Raw genomic sequence first — 20,808 nt, 5'->3', positions numbered from 1 at the left:
AGCCCCCCCCCCCCGCCGCCCACCCTGGAGGTCTCCGAGGGGCCAGCTCTCTTAGGTTTATTCTCATTGGCCTCATTCTGTGAAACCACCAGGGAGGAGCTGGAGTCTGTGACTGAGACATAGGAGTCTCTAGCCAGAGCCCCTGACAGCTCTAGGGAGTTGCTGCCTTGCTGGGGGAGGACGGGGTGCATGGCGAGCTGGGGCTCCCTGCATCCCACTGGGCCTGTGTTTGGGGGACGAGAAGGAGGGGGGCATCCAGACATGGCTGCGCATGCCTCCAGGGCCAGCCAAGAGGGGAGCTGTGAGGGAGCAGGACCAGTCACTGGCCATCATCGCTTTCCTGTCCCCGCCCGTCTGGCCTGGTGACCGGAGCATCCACAGCTTTATCTCCTCCTTCCCCGGGCTTGTCCCCACCCAGGCTGCATGTACTTGATATGATGCTCTGCATCTGTTTGTATTCCAGAAGCCTCCGTTTTTAGAAAACTCAGCTACCCGTTTTTTTTGTGTGTTTTTTAAATGGAGATTCCCAGGTTAGGGGACGAATCAGAGCTATAGCTCCTGGCCTAGGCCAACAGCCACAGCAATGCCAGATCCAAGCCGCTACTGTGACCTACACCACAGCTCACAGCAACACCAGATCCTTAACCCACTGAGCGAGGCCAGGGATCAAACCTGCATCCTTATGGATGCTAGTAGATTCATTTCCACTGAGCCATGATGGGAACTCCGAGCTACCTGCTTCCTGCTTCCCAAATGCTGAACCGGTCAGGGACGTCGCTCCCCAGGCCATTGCTACTACTGGCTGGACCCTGTGTGCGGGCCCTGGGCTCTTAGCCCCTCCTGTCATAGCTCCTTGAATCCACAAAACAATCCTCTGGCAAGGGGACTGTTACCATCCCCATTTTGCAGTTGGGGAAACTGAGCCGTCTAGAGAAGTTACGTGACCTGCCTGGGGCCACACACAGGGTAGGGAGGATCAGAGCCCAGGCAGAGGCTATCCTCTCCCCGGGCTGCTGTGAGACACCCCAAGCCTCCTGAACCAAGTCAGGAATGGCATGGAGTGGCCGAGAGCATGAGCCAGGCTGGCTGCTTAGGTTCAAAGCCCAGCCCCAGCATTTACTGGTAAAGCATTTCGCCTCTCTGCGCCTCAGTTTTCCCATCTGGATAATGGAGCTGATAACAATAACAGCCTCCCAGGGTTGCCATGCGGACTGAGTGGACAAACGCTGTAGTCAATGCCATGTGAGGTCACCGCCTCGTCTTTATCCTTGGAGGCCACCAAGGTGTTCGGGAGGGCCCCAAGGGAAATGCTTTGGATAACGGCTGGGCCCACAGGGCAGGAGCGAAGGGGGAAAGCTGGGGTTCAGTCCTGACCAGTAGCTTACTCCTGGGTCCTGGTCTGCAAAGCTGGGGTGTGTGAGTGTGGTGGGGGCATAGGGACCCCTCACCTAGTTTCCTGGGCCTGGTGGCTGCATTTCTCCAGGCTCCTGACTCCCCAAGAAAGCCCACCCATGGTTGGGGCTGCCGCTTAGGTATCTCAGCTCCTCACACGGCCCTTCACGGCTACCCCGCGTCGGACATGGGGGGAAGGGTTTCTTCAGTGGGAGCCAGGTTCTGTTTGCTCCCCTGTAAAAGAGGACAACAGAATCCCTCTCCCAGAGCAGCTGAGGGAATCTAATGAGAGGCGCTGTGAGATATTCTGGAAAAACCCATTCCCCAGCAAACCCCAGTCCCCTTATTCCGGCGGAGAGAAAGTGGGCAGAAGGGGCTGAAGGGGTCTGGTGGGACGTCCAGGATTTATGGAACCTCGTGGGCTGGGTCCTAGCCCAGGGACCATGGCTGCCACGCTGGGCTGTCCTCCTGGCACCTCTGGCGGGTTTTCATGAGAACATGATGTCCATTGGCCCCGGGCTTTGTGCCCACCTTCCCACTGGTTTATTCTTATTGTCCTCATGGTGAGGACCCACAGGGACCACAGAGCCCTCTGGTCAATGTCTCTGGCAGAATGAGGACCCTCTAGTGGAGCAGAGGCAGGATGAAAGGCACTGGGGGAGCTGGCTCCTGAAGATACCGTGGTGTGCGTGCGCATGTGTGTGTGTTTGTGTGTGCGTGTGTGTGTGTGTGCACGCGTGCGCCTGTGCACTCGCCTTTCACCCACCCTGCTGAATTTTGTGTCTGTCCCTGCTCCTGACCACCCCCCAGTGTGCCACAGGCTGCGCTTGGGCATTTTTTTATTTTTGGAAGTTGCCAAAATGTCCTCACGGAGGCAGTGAGACTGCAGAGAAGTGGCCGCGGTCCAGAGCTCCTCCCTCTGGAGGCTCCAAAAGCACCTGCCTGCCTTCGGCCACCTGCCCTTTGGCCCAACACTGTCCTAGGTGACCACAGGCTGCCTACCTGGGCTGCAGAGAACAGAGGCCTGAGGGGCCCACGGGGGTGGCCCGAGTCGCTGGTGAGGAGGCACAAGGGTGGCGGTGGGGGTGGGGTCTCAGGCCTGTGCATTTTGGGGGCCAGAGCACAGTGATTTTGACTCCAGGACAAAGCCGCAGTGAGTGTGGTGGCCCCGCAGCCCGGCTTCGGACTGTCCTCCTCACGGGACCTCTCTTGCCTCCCCCCCCACCCCGCAGTGGCCCTGCCTCCCGAGAAGACGGACGGGCTGGCCAGTGGCGATGAGAAGAGGATGGAGAAGGTCGGGGACTCTTGCCCCGGCTCCAAGAAGCAGCTGAAATTTGATGTAAGTTTCCTTTCCTGGTGCTGCGCCCTGGACAGCAGGGGTGCCCCTTCTCGATGCTGCTTTTCCTGGAAGGGAGCGGAGGCCTGTCCAGATGTGACGTCCCTCCCTTCCTGCCTGAACCCCCGCCCTCTGTGACATGTTCCTCCTGCCACATCTGGGGCTGCCCCAGCTTGGCCCAGGCCCTGGGGACTCCACCCCCTCCCCGCTCAGCTCGGGTCCCCAGCCACTCAACGTGGGGTGGTGGCCAGAGGATGCCACTGGGCTAGGGCCCGGGGGCCTGGGGGGAGGACACAAGTAGGCAAGGGGAGATGGCACTCTGGCCTTGCTGGGTGACTGCCCTCCTCTTGGGCCTCAGTTCCCTCGTTGGTGAAAGAAGCCTTTGCTCCCAGCTCCCGAGGTGTCCTGGGGAACTCGTTGGCGGGGGGGGGGGGCGGGGGGATGGCGCTCAGGTGGGTGGACCACCGGGAGGCAGGAGGCCTTGGGCAGGTCCCTGACTCTGTCTGGGACTCAGTTGCCTCAGGTGGCCAGCACCAAAAGGGACATACCCACCCAGAGCCCACAGTCTGTCTGACCCGCCTCCCCCAACTGTATATTAAGCTCCTTCTGTGTACCAGGTGCCAAGAGCGAGACCCAGGTCTGCCTGCATGGGGCTCGCTGGCTCTTCCTCTCCCCTGCCTTCCTTGTACCCTCCCTCCTTCCTTGTCTGTTGCCCTCGTGAGGTCACTAGGGTATCGCTGACTTTGAGCCAGCAGATGGGGGTTCAGTTCCCTGCTCTGCCCTGCCTCGCTCACCTCCCCTCCAGAATGGCGATGCTAACATCTGTCTTTTCAGGATGGTGTAAGCATTGAGTGAAGGCGTCTCATGTGCTTAAAAGGGTATCTGGGACAGAAGTACTTGCCTTTGTCCTTCTAACCAGTTTTTTTTTGTTTGTTTTTTTCTTTTTTGTCTTTTTAGGACCACTCCTGTGGCATATGGAAGTTCTCAGGTTAGGGACTGAATCAGAGCTGCAGCTGCCAGCCTACACCACAGCCACAGCAATGCCAGATCCAAGCCATGTCAGCAACCTACACCCCAGCTCACGGCAATGCCAGATCCTTAACCTACGGAGCAAAGCCAAGGATTGAACCCACATCCTCGTGGATGTTAGTCGGTTTCGTTTCTGCTGTGCCACAGTGGGAACCCCAACCAATGTCGATTGATACCTGCTGGTACCAGGGAACCAGGCAGTGAACTAGGCATGGTTCCTGCCTTCACAGAGCAGAGCATGGGGAGGGGCTCAAAAGAGGGACCCAGGCCCAGTAACTGCATAGTCGGTGATGCGATGGGGATCTGGGAGCATGGAGGGGGCAGGAAGGTCACCTAGGTCAGGCTGGAGCGGTGCAGAGTGATGGGCATCCTGGCAGTTTCCAGATTGCGCAGTGCCCGAAGGAGGGAGCCGTGGCTGCAGGCGGAGGTGGGGGAGGGCAGGTGTCTGAGTTGAGCGTCTGGCATCAGAGCAGGACTTGGGAGAGGGGATACATAGTGGAGCCTTTGGGATCAGGAGGACACTTCAGACGGAGGGAGCAGCAGGAGCAAAGGCCTGGAGGCCTGTGGTGTGGGAAGAGCAAGCTGCACTGTGCCGGGATGAGGGAGAGGGGTGTGTGTATAAGGCAGGTCACCAGGGGCCCTGAACACAGGAGCGGAGGTTGCTAGCTTCTTCTTGAGTGCCCCCCACCCCCTCCCCGGGGGTCCCTGCAGGTCTTCTGAGAGTTCTTGGCAAAGCTGAGCACCAAGCAAAGGGGCAGAGGAAGGCCCGGAGCCGGACGTCTTCCCAGGAAGCTGAAGTGGGTCTGCTTCCGGAGAGGGCTGGCTGATGCCTGTGACTCCTCTGTGGTCCACGAGGGGGACTCACTTGAGAGGTCTGGGGTGGGAGGACAGGAAGATCCACGTGACCGATGTCACAGGGGTGGGGCAGTTACCTAACTAGGTATCTGAACTTCTAGCTTGTGCTGTCTTTGGGGCCAAGTGAAGGGGCTGGGAGAGGGAATCAGGTGAACACCCATGTGTGCATGAGCATGTGTGTGCACATGCAGAACACATGTATGTGTATGTGTGAATATGTGTGTGTATGCATATGTGTGTATGCTTGTGTGTACGCCAGTATGTTTGTGTGCGTGTGCACACGCGAGTGCCAGCGTGTACACCTGTGTGCAGCATGTGTGTGGAACAAGTGCCGTGCTGCACGACGCGGTGCCTCCGAGAGCAGAGCGGGCACTTGGCAGGTAGCAGACAGGCATGTCACCACTGAGGGAAGGCTGACTTTGAACTCAGCGTGGGCCGCCCGGGAACTGCTGGAGGGAGCCGGTTTCGAGCTGCGGAAGCCAGGGCCAGGGGCACCATGCTGTGGCTCCGTCCGATCGGCATTTGGAGGCTGGGTGCCTCCCCTCCCTGGGGGGCTGAGCCTGTCCTCATGCAGAGGAGAGGGGAGCTGAGGACAAGACGGTCTGGGGGCATCTTGGCTTGTTTTCATAGAACTTGTGGTTCTTTAAGGCTGTTTGTGGATGCTCTTTCCCCCTATGGCCATCCTTTCTGGAACCCTGATGCTCTGCTGGCCCCTGCATGCTGGCCGCCAGTGACGGAGCTTCCCGGCTCCAAGTCCCCGCAGTTGGACACTTTGAGTTTTGGGAGTGAGGATGATGACGTCATCGCTCTATTAATCCTTCCAGCAGAGACAATAGCAGCTACCGCTCCTCATGGGGCTTTTCTCCGTGCTGAGCCGCTTACGCACTTGTTTCCAGTTTCCCCAAAGCAGACGCTGAGACTGGGAGGCTTGGGAGGTGATCCCAGGGAGCAGGGAAAGAGGGGTGCCCATAACGGCGGGGGGGTGGGGGGAGGTTGACGAGCAGGTCCCGGGCAGCTGGGCTCCATCCCCTGGTGCCCCTCTGAGAGTCAGACTGCATGTGTTCAGATGTGTCCCCCTGCTCAGCCCCTCCCTCGTTCATGTCGCCCCTGGACATTCAATCCCGGACTCTTGGGGGGCTGTTCTTGGACAGGGAGGCCGGGTGGCTGAGCTCGGAGGTCAGGAAGTGCCCACCACAGCTGCAGGGGGACGTGGAGGGGACCGGGAGACGGGAGGCAGGGCAGTTAATGCTCTCCACAACCTCATGAGGTTGATACCATCATGTTCCATCATTCGTATGAGGGGAAACTGAGGCTCAGAGAAGCGCAGGGCCATGGCCAAGGTCATGCATCTATGGACAGTCATGCAGGGCACCTGGAGCTGACTTTGGAACTTGAGCTCTTCATGCTCCTCCTGTCCTGCCTTGCAGGTCAGGGCCACCCTGACGGTCCCGCCATGGCTCCCTGAGTTACTGTTCCCTGTGTCTTCCTTCCAGTACCTTCTAACCCTGGGTCCAAGTTCAGTCTTCCTGAGGCCACAATTCCTCCTCCCAGACTCTCCCCGCCACCCCCCACCCCGCCCCCCTGGCCCCCTTGTGTCTCCTTGGCCTTTGAAGACCCGGAGGCTCTCTGGCATCTGGCAGGCACCTCTCCCCTGGCCCAAGCTCCCCTCCCCGGCTTGGCCTCTCTCCCAGGCCCATCATGTCTTGGTCATTATGCTTGTCACACTGGGTCTGGGGAGGGCAGCCAGGAGGTTCCAGCTACCGGGTGACCAGCCACGCTCATCTACTGTCTGTCCGTGTCCAGGAGCTGCAGTGTGACGTGTCGGTGGAGGAGGACAGCCGGCAGGAGTGGACCTTCACCCTGTATGACTTTGACAACAACGGCAAGGTCACCCGTGAGGTGAGCGCACCTGCCTGGCCTCCCGCCAGGTCATGCCCTCAGGCACGGGACCGGGACCAGCCATGGTGTGCCTGCCACTGCTGCCCCTTCTCCTAAGGGCAGGAGCAGGGCCACTGGGAGCTTCACGGAGATCCGAGTAGGGGGAGGTGACAGACAGGAAGGGACAGTGGGGCTGCTATAGCCTAGGCGCCATTCCTGCTGGGGAAGGGGCGAAGGGGCAGGAGCAGAGCCCCGAGGCCTCCCTGGAGGAAGACCGCCCCAGGCCACTTCCCACCTCGACCCGTCTGCCCTGGAGCTGGAGGGCTGGGCACATGAAGGCCGGGCAGTGCCTCCCTCCACAGATGCAGGAATGAGCACCCCCAACCCCATGGCCCTGTTACCAGCCCGCTCCTCCTCCCACTCCCCCCGCAGCCCTGTGTCTGTCTCTCCCCGCAAACCTCCCCTGCATGGCTTTCCTCCCCTTTCTCCACGTCTGGGTCTGCCTCTCCTGTGAGCATCCCCTATGGGCTCCATGCACAGTGGGGACCGACCCAGATGCAGCAGTTTCCAGCCGTGTAGCTCTGATGATCTACGGAGGGAAGCAGGGGCCCCAACAGTCTTAGGATCATTGTGAGCTGTGACATGAGCAGAAGGAAATAAGCAGAGTGACATGCCCCAGTTGGGGGCAGGGGTGTCCAGGGAGGCCTCCTGGAGGAGGCGGCACAGGCGCGGAGCCATGTAGCATGCCGAGCTAGGGGAGAGCCCTGGGCCTGGGAGAGCAGGAGTGCTCAGGGTGTTTAAGGAAGCGGAAGACACTGGTGCCGGGGCTGCTTATCCAGAGAGACAGGGCTGCAGCCAGGAGCCAGCAGAACAGGTGGTCTGCGACCTCGGAGGCCCCAGGTAGCAAGGTGACTTTGCTTCTTGGTGTTAAGGGAAGACAGGGGAGGGCTGGTTCAAGCTGGTGCGTGATCCGGTCTGAATGATAGCTGACTATTTGCTGCCTGTCTTTTGCCTGGGCCTTGGTGCCATTCCTTCCATCTCCTCATTTCCTTTTCTCTCCGCCTTCTCTCACATCCTCTCCCCTCTCCAGGAGACCCTGGTGTTCAGGTGTGTGGCCTCTAACACGCCCACATGGAGGTCTGAGATGAATGTGGCTGGCATCATGCCCACCTCTGGTCCAGCACGCGAGGGCCTCAGGGTGTCCCCAGGAGAACTAAAGCTTCACTGCCTTATCTCCCTGTTGCGGTTCAGGGCTCAGTGTTTTCTTCTCTACAGACAGAAAAAGCTGCCAGAGGGGAGACTTGGGTGAAAAAAGACCACCTCTTCCTCAGGCTGTGTATTAGAAGATGTTAGAATAGGTTGGAGGAAGAAGCTGTGAGGGACTTTTAATCATTCAGGACTCTTTGGGGTGTAAGGAATAGAATCTCAACAAATTGCCTTAGGTTAAAAGAAAAAAAAAAAAAGATTCAGTTGGCTTATGTAACTGAAAACTCAGTCCAGAAATACTGGCTTCAGGCATGGCTGGATCCAGAGGCTCAGTGTCTTCAGGACTAGCTGTTCTTTATGGTTCTCTTTCCTCTGTGTTTCTTTATTATCAGGCAGGCAGTAGCAAGATCATGGCTGATAGTTTCAATCTATAGCCCATGCCATCTTCAACCTCCACCCCCCGCCCCAAATTCAGAAAGTCATCTGGAGTGTCAGAACTCACTGGTCCTGTAGTTCCCCTCATGGCTCAGTGGTTAATGAATCCAACTAGGAATCATGAGGTTGCGGGTTTGATCCCTGGCCCGTTCAGTGGGTTAAGGCTCCAACGTTGGCATGAGCTGTGGTGTAGGTTGCAGACGTGGATCAGATCCCGCGTTGCTGTGGCTGTGGCATAGGCTGGCAGTGGCATAGGCTGGCAGCTACAGCTCCGATTAGACCTCTAGCCTCGGAACCTCATGTGCCGTGAGTGCGGACCTAGAAAAAAAAGACAAAAAAAAAAAAAAAAAAAAAAAGAACTCACTGGTCCTGAACCAGTCATTTTTGCCATAAATTTATGATGCTTTTAGTGGCCCACTCTGGGTCCGTGTGCTCATTCGAGAGTCAGTGGAAAGTTATTTGATACTGAGTCACATAGTCTGAAAGTGGGAGGGGGTATGCATTTGGTTCACAAAATAAAATCAAGGTGCTGTAGCTAGGGGAAGAGGGGATGGATTCCAGGCAGGCAAAGGCTCCAGGGGTGCCTGAGTGTTTGGAAATCAGTGGAGACCTTTTCTGGTGTTGGACTCTGGGGAGATCCTCAAGTGTCCTCTGGTTGTGATGTTTTGTGTGAAGGGTTATTTTTTTTTTCCAGAGTGAGAAGCCCCCATCCCCCAGCCCACCCCTTGCCAGCCTGTTTGGAAATGGTGTTATTGTCTTCACAGGGGAAAGCACCCCAGGCTTGAAGCCTGGGTCACGAAGCTGAACTGGGGTGACCCAGCTATGTGTTAAGCCTCTGCGGGGAGCTGGGCTGGGTTTCTTAGGGGTATGGTAGATGCTCCCTTCTTTTTTTTTTTTTTTGTCTTTTTCTAGGGCCGCACTGCGGCATGTGGAGGTTCCCAGGCTAGGGGTCTAATCAGAGCTGTAGCCACCAGCCATGCCAGGGCCATGGCAATGCGGGATCCGAGCCACGTCAGCAACCTGCACCATAGCTCACGGCAACGCCAGATCTTTAACCCCCCTGAGCGAGGCCAGGGGTCGAACCTGCAACCTCATGGTTCCTAGTCGGATTCGTTAACCACTGAGCCATGACGGGAACTCCTCCCCTCTTTTAATACATGCTGTGGCCAAGACAGCTCAGCCCCTGGTAACTGCCCTCTTCCTTTCTGGCTCAGGAGAGGCTGAGGGCGCCTCCTGAGCTGGCCTTAAGAGGGTTTGCTCCCCACCTTGGCCGTGTTACAGAAACCTTGCAGGCAGGCACTGCTTTCTGCGCTGCGTTCTGCTCTCCTTTCCCCTTTGCTAACAAGAGGAATAGTGAGAAAGTAAGGATTTCCAAGAAGGATGCCCCAGCCCAGCCCTGGGGAGAGCCTTCCCTGGCCTCTTTCTCCTGCCAAGGAGCAAGGAGGTTGGCTTCCAGTCCAGAGAAGATCCAGCCTGGAGCGTCCTCTGGTCTATTTTTAGCCCCAAAGCCACTCCTCAGTCTGGCTGTAAATCCTGTTCCCCTCCACGCTTTCTGGCCGTCAGCACACACGTGCCTGTGCGCTGGGGCCCACGGGCTTCTGTCTCACTGCAGCCACACTATAGCCGGCATCTGGGCCAACTTCCCAGCTCAGGAGAAAGTCCCCATTCATCCTTCAGGTGTTCGTTTGTACAATGAATATTCACAGGTACCTGCTCCTCTGTGCTGGACTCTGTGCAGTCAACAGGGCTGATCGTCCAGTTGGGACTGCCAAAGCACCCTTGTTCTAGACCTTGAATCAGCTGGGACCCTCAGGGATTGCACGCCAGGCAATCTGGGTATATGATGCTTAGGTGAGGATATTGGTGGACCTCACTTTTCTTTGTAAAATAGAGATAATAGCACCTCCTTCATGGGCTTCTGGAGATGATGAGAGTGGGCAGTCCTGGTGGTGAAAGAGAAGGGGGAAGAAGGGTCCTCTGTGGGCCTTGCCAGAAAAGCTGGGATCCCCAGTGAGACAGCGAGTGTGTGGCCAGAGCCCAGGTCTCAAATGGGCAGCTCTCACAATCCCAGTCTAGCCCCCAGATGTTCTGGCCCAGCACAGGCAACAAAGTGAAAACGGATAAACAGGACTACACCAAAATAAGGGCACAATCAGCAGAGTGAAAGGCAGCCTATGGAATAGGACAATATATCAACAAATCATGTGTCTGAGAAGGGATTCATATCCAGAATATGTAAAGAGCTCCTACAACTCAATGACAAAACAAATCACTCGATTAAAAAATGGGCAAAGACTTAACCAAACATTTCTCCAGAGAAGTAATACAAATAGCCCAGGAGCACTTAGAAAGATGTTTAACCTCATTCATCATCAAGGAAATGTAAATCAAAACCACCATGGTGAGAAACATGGCTCAGCAGGTTAAGGACCTGACATTGTCTCTGTAAAGATGTAGGTTTGATCCCTGGCCTCGTTCTGTGGGTTAAGGATCTGGTGTTGCTAAAAGTTGCAGCACAGGTCACAGAGGCTGCTGGGATCTGGTGTTACCCTGGCTGTGGCATAGGCTGGCAGGTGCAGCTCCAGGTTGACCCCTAGACTGGGAACTTCCACCTGCCACAGGTGCAGCCATAAAAAGAAGAAAGGAAGGGAGAGAGGAAGGAAGGAGGAAGGAAAGAAGAAAAAAGGGTGGAAGGGAAAGAAAGGAAGGAGGGAGGGAGGAAGAAAGAAAACCAAACCACACTGAGATATCACCTCATGCCGGTTAAAATGGTTATTATCAAAAGGACCAAAAAAAAAAAAAAAAAAAGTATTGGAGAGGATATGGACAAAAGGAAGCCCTTGTTGGTGGGAATGTAAATTGGTTCAGCCACTATGGAAAACAGTACAGGGTTTCCTCAAAAATATTCAACATAGAATTGTGATATGATCCAGCAATTCCACTCATGGGTATATGCCCCAAAGAACTGAAAGCAGAGTCTCTAAAAGACATTCATACAGCATGTTCGTTGCAGCATTACTCATAATAGCCAAAAGGTGGAAGCAACCCCAGTGTCCACTGAAGGATGAATGGATCCACAAAATGTGACAGATCCGTGCAATGGACTATTATCTAGCCTCTAGCATCTGCTATGACCTGGATGAACTTTGAGGACAATGTGTTGAGTGAAAGAAGCCAGTCGCAAAAAGACAAATGCTGTATGATTTCACTTATAGGAGGTACCTAGAGTTGTCAGATTCATAGAGACAGAAATCAAATGATGGATGGCAGGGGCTGGGGGCAGAGGGGAATGAGCTGGAAAAATTAACTTTGTTGCCAGAATCAAAGATTCTAAAGATTTAACAGGAGACTCTGGATTTCTGGCTTCTCTGGAATGACCCTGAGCCTGCAGGGCTGGCTGTATTACCCCCTCCTGTGGGTGGGGACAGTGTCCCAGTGGCCCTGCCACTCCTGGTCATCCAAGACCTTACCTGCATGGCCGTGGCAGTGCTTGGTGTCACCTCTGCCTATGGGCTTATAGGTGAGGAGGCACCGGGGGGCTGAGTCCGTCTGTCTTCAGCAAGAGTCGCTAGGCAGATCATTGACTACGAGCCTGACTTATAGAGCAAATGCCTTTTCTGGGGTTTCAACCTCATCTAAAGCAGGAAACCTCCCCTCAGACCAAGGACCTTAGCCCATGTCCGGAATTAGGGGATCCCTAGTGAGGGGGACCTCGTCCCTTCGCCGTCCCCCACTCAGACAGATTTGAGATGCCTCATGGAGCATGGATTGGAGAGAGCTGTTCTGGTGAAGGGGGCAACAGACAGAAGATGAGATTTGGTTAAATTCTCAGTTGCTTAGCTTTAGGCTCATATTCATTTTTTCATTTTTCATTCTGAGGGTGCTCATCAGATCAGAAGCACATACTCTTTTATGTTCTTCTTGTTTATGTGTATGTGTGTTTTCCTGTGGCATGCGGAAGTTCCTGGGCTAGGGATCGAACCTGTGCCATAGCAGTGACAATGCCCGGCTGTACCCACCTTTTGGCTATTGTGAATAATGCTGCTATGAACATGGCTGTATGAATGTCTTTTAGAGAACCTGCTTTCAGTTCTTTGAGTCATATACCCTTCCTTAGTGGAATTGCTGGATGGTATCGTAATTCTATGTTTAATTTTTTGAGGAACCTCCATACTGTTTTTCACAGCAACTGAACTAATTCACGTTGCCACCAACAGTGCACAGGGGTTCGTTCCCTTTTCTCCTTATCCTTGATAATGCCACCAGGGAACTCTAGGAAGTGGATGCTGTGGATGCCCACGCCCACAGGACCCGTGGCTCTCCTCTCAGTTTACCTGTGACACAGCACCCAGCCTAAGAGCTTTCTCTGGCGCCTATGAGATGGCTTAGCCTCTGCAGGACATCCGGGAGGTCCAAGGAACGTAGCATCCTCAGGCATCTTTCCACCAGCGAGGGATGAGAGGTTTCCGTAGCCATTTGCACAGAGTCCTTCCCAGCGCCATTGAGTCCCGCTGCCCATGGTCCTTCCTGTGCATTCAGGCCACTCCCCTCCGCGTCCTCACTCTTGCTTCCCCTCCCTCCCACATCCTAGTGTTTGCTGAGGCTGGGCTTTGGGGGAACCGGGGAGGTTTCCGTCCTTCGGGTGTCTCAGGCCCTCTGATTCTTTTGTTTGAAATGCAGTGGGTCTCTGCTTCCCTCCCCACCCAGGACATCACCAGCCTGCTGCACACCATCTATGAGGTGGTGGATTCCTCTGTCAACCACTCCCCGACGTCCAGCAAGACGCTGCGGGTAAAGCTCACCGTGGCCCCCGACGGGAGCCAGAGCAAGAAGAGCATCCTTCTCAATCACCCTGGGGAAGGGCTGGAGCACCATCCTGCCCGCGGGGGTCAGTCCGCTCCCAGTTCTTGGGAAGGGTCCCTCCACTGAGAGGAGTGGCGGGGAGTCCCGGGGGCTTTCTTGCGAGCTGTTCCTTGGACAGGTGGGAGCTGAGCGGGTCCTTGCAGGAGTAGGGATTGGATAGGGAAGGAATTCCAGGTGGAAGGCCCCCGGGGAAGCAAAGCCCTGGAGGTGGGCCTGGGGGTGGAGCAGCCGCTGTGAACATCATGGGCAGGGCCTCAAAGGAGGCTAAGGGGTCTGGGAAGGAGGTGAGTCTGGGGGAGGAGTTAAGCGGGTCAGGTGGCTGTGAGACCCCTCCCTTTAGTCCAGGCTCAGGGAGAACCCTCCCCACGGAGCCGTCGCAAGGCTGCTGTAGGCAAGTTTTCAGGGGCCGGGTGCCAAGCAGCCTGGAGAGCTCAGGCAGGGCCGGGAGGCTGCCGGGCTTGGGAACAAGCTGCTTACTGGGTTCTTTCTCGGACATGACTCAGACCTGCAGAGCACCAGGCCCAGAGCAGAGACCAAGCCCGCGGAGGAACTGCGAAGCTGGGAGAAGAAGCAACGGGCTCTCCTCAGGTAGGGCATGGGCCCAGTGCCTCGGAGCAACGGGTTGAGCACCAGCTGTGTACCTGCCTCTGAGGGATTTTGAGGAGTCTACAGTCTCCTTGGGACAGGGCAGTAATTTCAGGAAACAGGCTCACAAATCAAACTCAGTTTTCCAAGACAGCTTAGTGTAGGCCCACGTTGCTTCACCCAAAATGCTTTGGACCAGGTGTGTTTTGGAATTTGACATTTGTTGGGTTTTAGAAAAGTACTCCCAACGTGTTTCTTGTGTCTTCTATTTGGGGGTCTAAGCAGAACCTCAGGATTTAGCACAGAAATATTTCCGCAGGGATACATGTAACTATACTAAGTGAAATAAAGGCTATAGCTACCTTCACATCTGTTTAGAGCGAGCGTGGCTGCCAAATGGGTTATGAAAACTCTATTTTCAGGAGTTTTGGATTTCAGAATTGTGGATAAGGGGTTGTAAGGCTGCAATTATCTTTCACTTGTTATTTCTGTAACTACAAGGAAGGAAGTGAAGAGAGGGAGGGAAGAAAACAGAGAGATGGGGTAAAGAAACCTGCTGAGTTGGAGTTCCCGTTGTGGTTCAGGGAGTTAAGAACCTGACCAGTATCCATGAGGATGTGGGTTCGATCCCTGGCCTCACTCAGTGGGTTAAAGATCCTGCATAGCCATAAGCTGCAGCTTAGGTCACGGATGCGGCTCAGATCCCGTGTTGCTGTGGCATAAACCTGCAGCTGCAGCTCCAATTTGACTCCTAGCCTAGAAACTTCCATATGTGGACCTTAAAAAAAAAAAAAAAAAAAAAAAAGTGCTGTGTCATCAGTGATATGAAGTAACAGGAATGGAGGAGGCATGAGGATGAGTGGGTACCTACTGTGAACATGGAAAGGAAAGGACTAGGACTTGAGAGGCACTAGCGTAGGAGAAAGAGAGAGGCCGCCCAAGCAGGGAAGCAATGGGGTGGGGGAGAGGGCTGGGGGTCGGGGTCACCCAGCCCCCGATAGATGTGCGATAGATGTGCGGGGGCCGTCCTGGGGGAGCAGGGAGGAGGCACATGGGTGTGAGCGGATCACAGAGACCCTGGAAGAGGAGGGACAGGAGCCCAGAATCCTGCAGTGGGAGAAAGGTCACCTCTCTCCCCTGCTCCCCCCTCCTACACACACACACTGGGAAGGGTTGTTCTGGGCTTATGGAAGTGACCAGTCTCCACTCCGGTGGCTTGGGGGCTTCTCTCCTCCCTCCCCTGCTGGGGAGCCAGGCAGGCATTAGGAGACGTGGTTTGAAAGCCTGGCTTTGGAGCATCCTTAAGTTTTGACCAGTCACCACCCTCTCCTTTGCGTTGGGCCTGTTCAAAGCATAGTTGTCCCTGTCCATCTTCTTGGAAGGCCCAGGGAGGCCAGGCCAGGGAGGTTATGGGGTGGAGGGCTGGGTGGTCCTTCCTGCCCCCCACTCCCCCACTCCTAAGACCCAGATGGAAACTAACAGAGGGACCAGGTAGACTTGTCCTGGTGTTTTCTCAAGAGCTAGTGGGACCCCTCCCACTAGGGGGCCAAGGCCGACCCCCTCACTTGCCTCCCCCGATAGGTTCCAGGGTGACAGCCGTCTGGAGCAGTCTGGCTGCTACCACCATTGCGTAGATGAGAACATTGAGAGGAGAAACCACTACTTAGACCTCGCCGGCATAGAAAACTACACATCCCAGTTTGGGCCTGGTAAGGGGAGCTCCTTCACCTGGGAGGGCGGCGAGGGGCGGGCATGGCTGGGCGGGCAGGTGGGCCAAACGAGGATGTTCCCTGTCCCCCTGAGCTTGGGGAAGGCACAGCTTTTATCGGCCGGATTACAGAGTCTTCTGGGAGGAGACGACATTTGAAACATAAAAAAAAAAAATGAAGTAGGGAGTTCCCATTGTGGCTCAGTGGTTAACGAATCCAGCCAGGAACCATGAGATTGCGGGTTCGATCTCTGGCCTCGCTCAGTGGGTTAAGGATCCAGCGATGCCGTGAGCTGTGGGGTAGGTTGCAGACTCTGCTCGGATCCCACGTTGCCGTGGCTCTGGCGTAGGCCGGCGGCTACAGCTCCGATTAGACCCCTTGGCCTGGGAACCTCCATATGCCATGGGAGCGGCCCTAGAAAAGGCAAAAAGACAAAAAAAATAAAAATAAAAAATAAAATAAAAAAATAAAGTAATACATGCACAAAGTTGAAACAAACTCAAGTAGTAGCCGAGGGTTTATAATCCAATGAAAACACCGGTTTGGTGCTGGCCACTGACCCACCCCCAACCCCGTTCCCTTCTCCTCTGCTGAGGGTTCTGGCTTCCTTAAGCAAACCTCTGCTGTCAGCCCTTGACGTCTCAGCTCTTGCTAAGATAAATGAAGACACGGTCCACTAAATCTCACTCCCCCTAACGCCCTTCTCCCCTTCCTCCCCTGTTTAATTCCTCTCTCTCCCCGCTGCCTCCGTAAGTTAAGGAATATGCTTGTAGCCTTCCTTTGCTGCGCTTCACTGACCTCGGACAGTTAAGCATCTCTGTCTCCTCTCTTTCAAAGCTCTCAGAAGGAGAACTGATTATTTTTAAAGATCTAACAAAGAAACAATTTTCCCCACTTAGCAGACGGCAAAGTTCCATTCCAGAAAATTTTCCTCCAAAGCAGGGTGGGAGAGGGGAGGAGCTTGGATAAGAAACTCCTCTATGGGAGTTCCCGTTGTGGCGCAGTAGTCAACAAATTCCACTAGGAACCATGAAGTTGCTGGTTCGATCCCTGGCCCTGCTTGTGCGTTAAGGATCCGATGTTGCCGTGAGCTGTAGTGTAGGTCGCAGACATGGCTCAGATCCCGAGTTGCTGTGGCTCTGGCGTAGGCCAGTGGCTACAGCTCCGATCAGACCCCTAGCCTGGGAACTTCCATATGCAGCAGGTGCGGCCTTAGAAAAGACAAAAAAAAAAAAAAAAAGAAGAAGAAGAAAGAAAGAAAAACCCCTCTATGAGTCGAGGAGAACTGGTGGTGGGGATGGGCTCTGGGGCACCGTGCGGCACCAGCACATAGTAGGTGCTCATCCAACATCTGCTGAATTGGTTCCTAGGCTCCCCGTCAGTGGCCCAGAAGTCAGAACTGCCCCCCCGCGCCTCCAACCCCACTCGATCTCGCTCCCACGAGCCCGAAGCTGCCCACATCACGCACCGGAAGCCCCCAGGCGCGGACCCCAGCTCCTTCCACTTTCTCGATGCCCCCTTCGCCAAGGTCTCCGAGGTCCAGCAGCGGCTCCGGGGTGGCACCCAGGACGGGAGCAAGCACTTTGTGAGGTCCCCCAAGGCCCAGGGCAAGAGCGTGAGTGTGGGCCACGGGGCCAGAGGGGCCAGAAGCAAACCCCCAGTGGGACCCGCCGTCCCTGCAGTGCCCGCCTCCGGCCACCTGGCCGCCAGTCCCGCCCTCCTCCCCACGCTGGCGCCCCTCGGGCACAAGAAGCACAAGCACCGCGCCAAGGAGAGCCAGCCGGGGTGCCGGGGCGTGCAGGCGCCCCTGGCCGTGGGCGGCCCCGTTGTGGGGCGGGACCACGTGCGGGAGCTGCCCGCCGTGGTGGTGTACGAGAGCCCGGCGGGCCAGGCGGTCCAGAGACACGAGCATCACCACCACCACGAACACCACCACCATTACCACCACTTTTACCAGACATAGAGCCCTGCCCACCCCGCCCCCGCCATGTGAAGGACCCCCTCCCCCTGCCCGCAAGGCATTATTATTCTATTAATTATTGTTATTATGACGATTATTGTTATTAATAATTATTGGTACTCCACTAATATTCAGCTAGCCTCCATGTAGAAGCTATACGGGAACACAGAACTAAACTTTTATTTATATGTTGTGGGGACTGCATAACTCATCCAAGAAGTGACTCTGGGTTTGGAAGTGGCCTGCAGAGGCAGAGGCTCCCCCAACCCCCGGGGGTGCGGGGGGGGGGCGGGCTCCGGAGCGGCAGAGCTGGGGTGTCCGCTCAGGCCATCCCACGCCTTTCCCAGCCCCGGGCGAGCCCTCCGCCAGAACTCCGTCCCACCCCAGTCTCTTCCAGGAGAGCACCCTTGCCTGGCCTGGCTTCCAGAGACCCTCCAAATCTCCGAGAAGATAAACAGCTGCTACCTCTTAGTATGATTCTGATTTTATTGTGCCCTTCACTGACGGTAACGTGCTACAAGGGATTTCAGCGGACTGCAGATGGCGCGACTTCCCCGGCTGTGGTGTTTTCAATGTCCCAACCTAGAAACCTTAGCTATCCTTTCTGGAAGTACCTTTCACGCCTTTCCAGCGGACTCGCGTCCCTGCCCCCAAACCAGTCCCGCCTTTTCGGCCGCACACCAAGAAAATACATTTCTCTTTTCTCCTCTCGTCCTCCTCTCTTCTTTAGAAAGCTACACACGCATATTGAAAGACTGCCCTTGGAACCAGCTTTCTCGTCTTGGTAACCTCTGCCGAGGGAACCAACCACGTAAACAAGCATGGGGTTCCGAGATCGGGCAGTTGTGTGGTGTTGGTTGTGACGGAAGATGTGGAAACCTCGGGTCCTACCATTGGCAAATATATACCTACCTATGTGCTTCTCTACCAGAGCTTCCTGTATCTGTAGATAGATGCTGTCTGTCCATTTCTATGTATCTTTCTATAAATATACACTCTCAGGTAACTTTTCTGGTGTGCAGAAATCGGTGCTTTGCTTCTCAAGACACATCCAGAGCCCAGATGTGACCCTGTGTGCCTCTCGTTGAGACTGCTGTCAGTTACCTGCTGTTAGCCACTTGCCTCTCACTGGGGATCCTTTCTGGGGTTTGGGACCTGGCAGATTTTGGAGAGGCCTGTTGGAGTACAGAAAGTTTAGAGGGAGAGTTCCCATTGTGGCTCGGTAGGTTAAGAACACGACTGGTCCATATGAGGATGCAGGTTCAATCCCTAGCCTCGCTCAGTGGGTTAAGGATCTGGCATTGCCATAAGCTGTGGCATAGGTCGCAGATGCAACTTGGATCCCCCATTGCTGTGGCTATGGCCTAGGCCAGCAGCTTCAGCTCCAATTCGACCCCTAGCCTGGGAACTTCCGTATGCCATGGATGTGGCCCTAAAAAGAAAAAAGAAGAAGCAGCTTGGAGGGACATGGAGACAGTGGCCAGAATTGGGACCCTGGAGCAGTGTCTTCTGCAGAGCTGGATAGTGTGAGGTTGAGACCTGGGAAGGCCAGGCAAAAGACCCCTGTCAACCACTCAGGGACCCTGTGAAAACCAGAGAACGCACACACTCTAACTGGGTGACCAAAGTGAGCTTAATAAAGGGAATATTTACAAAGTGGGGGCAGAGCCTCTTGAAAGAGGGCAGGGTCCTGGGCTGGCACTGTGGGTGCCAGTCCCTCCCCTGGTGTGGAGTGGTTGGCCGGGAGCATCCTCAGCAGAGAGAGAGGTGGGGGAACCTGAAAGAGCTGTGACCTTTACTGGAAGGATGCAGCCAGCCTGCGGGACCCTGTAGGGAAAGGACTTCCTGACCTCACTGTCTTGCCTGCCTGAATCCTGCTGAGACTGAAGCCACCGGAAGTCAGAGTAGGGAGCTCTTGATGGGGGTCCCCCTGGGAGTTCTTCCAGGGAAGAGGAGAGAGGAGGGGGAATCTGGAGGGGCACAGGAAGAACATGTGGATCAACTGCCTGCCTTTCTGCTGCTTGGTCTCCCAACTGGCACCCCCTTTTCCAGAGCTTCTGGTGTTGGTTTAATGCGATTGGTAAGGAGTTATTTTTGAAGCTAGTGTGCTGAGGTATTGTCCCCGTATTCGCTTTATTATTAGTTACTGATGAGCCTGGGACTAGATTAGCACAGTTAATCCTGAGGACAACGCTGAAGCAGCCAGTGCAAGCTCAGGGAGCTCAGCAGGCTCAGAGAGGTTGAGTAACTCTTGAGGCCACACAGCAGGTGGCAGAGGTGGGATTCTGGTCTTTCCCAGGATCCCTTAACCAGTGGATTCGGGCTTCCTTTGTTTGGGGTGGTGGGCTTCTAGTCAGTCAGCAAGTAGCTCAAACTGACTGGAATGTAACCAAAGCAGGAAAGGCAGAGAGGGAGCTGGCTTTGAGATAACAGGATCCATGATGTGAATGAAGCCGAGACTTGCTGGTTCTTGTTGCTCCCGATCTGTATTTATATTTTCACCCTGACATGCTTTGCCATGGTGTGGGGGCTGCTGGCATTCTGGGTTGCCCAACCAGATTTTTAAAAAAGGATTTTCCCCTAGGACAAGCCCAGGGAAGGATTCTGATTGGCTGGGCTTGAATCTGGTACCCATCCCTGGAGCAATCACCGTGGCCCACCTGGAGTCACGTGTCCAACCTGTGGGGAAGGGGTGGGGCCTGTGCCGGAAGAAGGGACAGGAGGATGCTGAGCAGACAAGAGCAGATGATGCCCCAGGCCGAGAATGGCTGCAACCATGGAAACGAGCCAGGCATTGGGTCCACAGAGGGAGGCTTTTTGTGGTCTGGTTGCCTTAGAGCATTTCCTCAGCCTGTGAGAGGAGGTCCCTGCCATCTCCCCAAGCTCCATGCCTCTCAGGATTCTATCTTGGTACCTGGGATTTACTTAACTTTAAAAAAAATCATAACACGCGCTTGTAGAATATTCTGATAGTACTCAGAGGTGTACAGGAAGAAATATACTTCCCTTTGACTTCCCCAACCCCAGCTTCCTGGTACCTTTTGGGCCTTCAGTGTGGTTTGGTGATGTGAGCACAGATGTTGGTGCCCGGTTACCCAGGTTCAAATCCGAACTCCGGCCCTTAGTAGCTCCGTGTACCTCTCAAGCCTCAGCCTCCCCTTTATAAAGGAGGATCGTGAGAGACCTACCCCATGGGGTCATCGTGAGAACTCAGTGAGTTAAAACAGTGCCCACAGGAGTGTCACTGCCATTTTTTTTTAACAAGAATAAATACATCTATATGAGATATCTCCCTGTTTAAATTCTCGTTAATTTCTTTTAAAGGCCTTTTTTTTTTTTCTTTTCAGAGCAGTATTAGATTTACAACATTGAGAGGAAGGGGCAGGAGGTCCCGTATACCCTCTGCCCCCATGTGGGCATCGCCTTACCCATTGGCAACATCACGCAGCAGATGGTACCTTTTGGACCAAGGATGAACCTATATTGACCCATCATAATCTCCTGAGGTTCACTTTACCTTGGGGCTCATTCTCGGTGTTGTGCGTTCAGTGGGTTTGGAC

At 55.0% G+C, this 20,808-nt stretch overlaps 1 protein-coding gene across 2 annotated transcripts in view; it reads left to right on the top strand.

Annotated features, from left to right (window-relative positions):
* The window catches only part of NKD1 (naked cuticle homolog 1), a 95,697-nt gene extending 75,170 nt beyond the window's left edge, over positions 1–20,527 (top strand). The window contains exons 5-11 of one of the 2 annotated variants that reach the window (XM_021094197.1): positions 2,625–2,731; positions 6,416–6,511; positions 12,839–13,019; positions 13,498–13,582; positions 15,161–15,288; positions 16,659–16,903; positions 17,636–20,527. In XM_021094197.1, the coding sequence (XP_020949856.1) occupies positions 2,625–2,731; positions 6,416–6,511; positions 12,839–13,019; positions 13,498–13,582; positions 15,161–15,288; positions 16,659–16,903; positions 17,636–17,725 (932 nt within the window). In that variant the 3' untranslated portion in view covers positions 17,726–20,527. Of the gene's footprint in view, positions 1–2,624; positions 2,732–6,415; positions 6,512–12,838; positions 13,020–13,497; positions 13,583–15,160; positions 15,289–16,658 lie in introns of both variants that reach the window. The other variant, XM_021094196.1, reaches the window with a different exon arrangement.

The sequence above is a fragment of the Sus scrofa genome, chromosome 6 (genome assembly GCF_000003025.6).
Source record: "Sus scrofa isolate TJ Tabasco breed Duroc chromosome 6, Sscrofa11.1, whole genome shotgun sequence".
In the NCBI taxonomy this organism is placed as follows: Eukaryota; Metazoa; Chordata; class Mammalia; order Artiodactyla; family Suidae; genus Sus; species Sus scrofa.
Note: the sequence above shows the minus strand (reverse complement) of the source record. Positions and strands in the feature narration are given on the sequence as shown.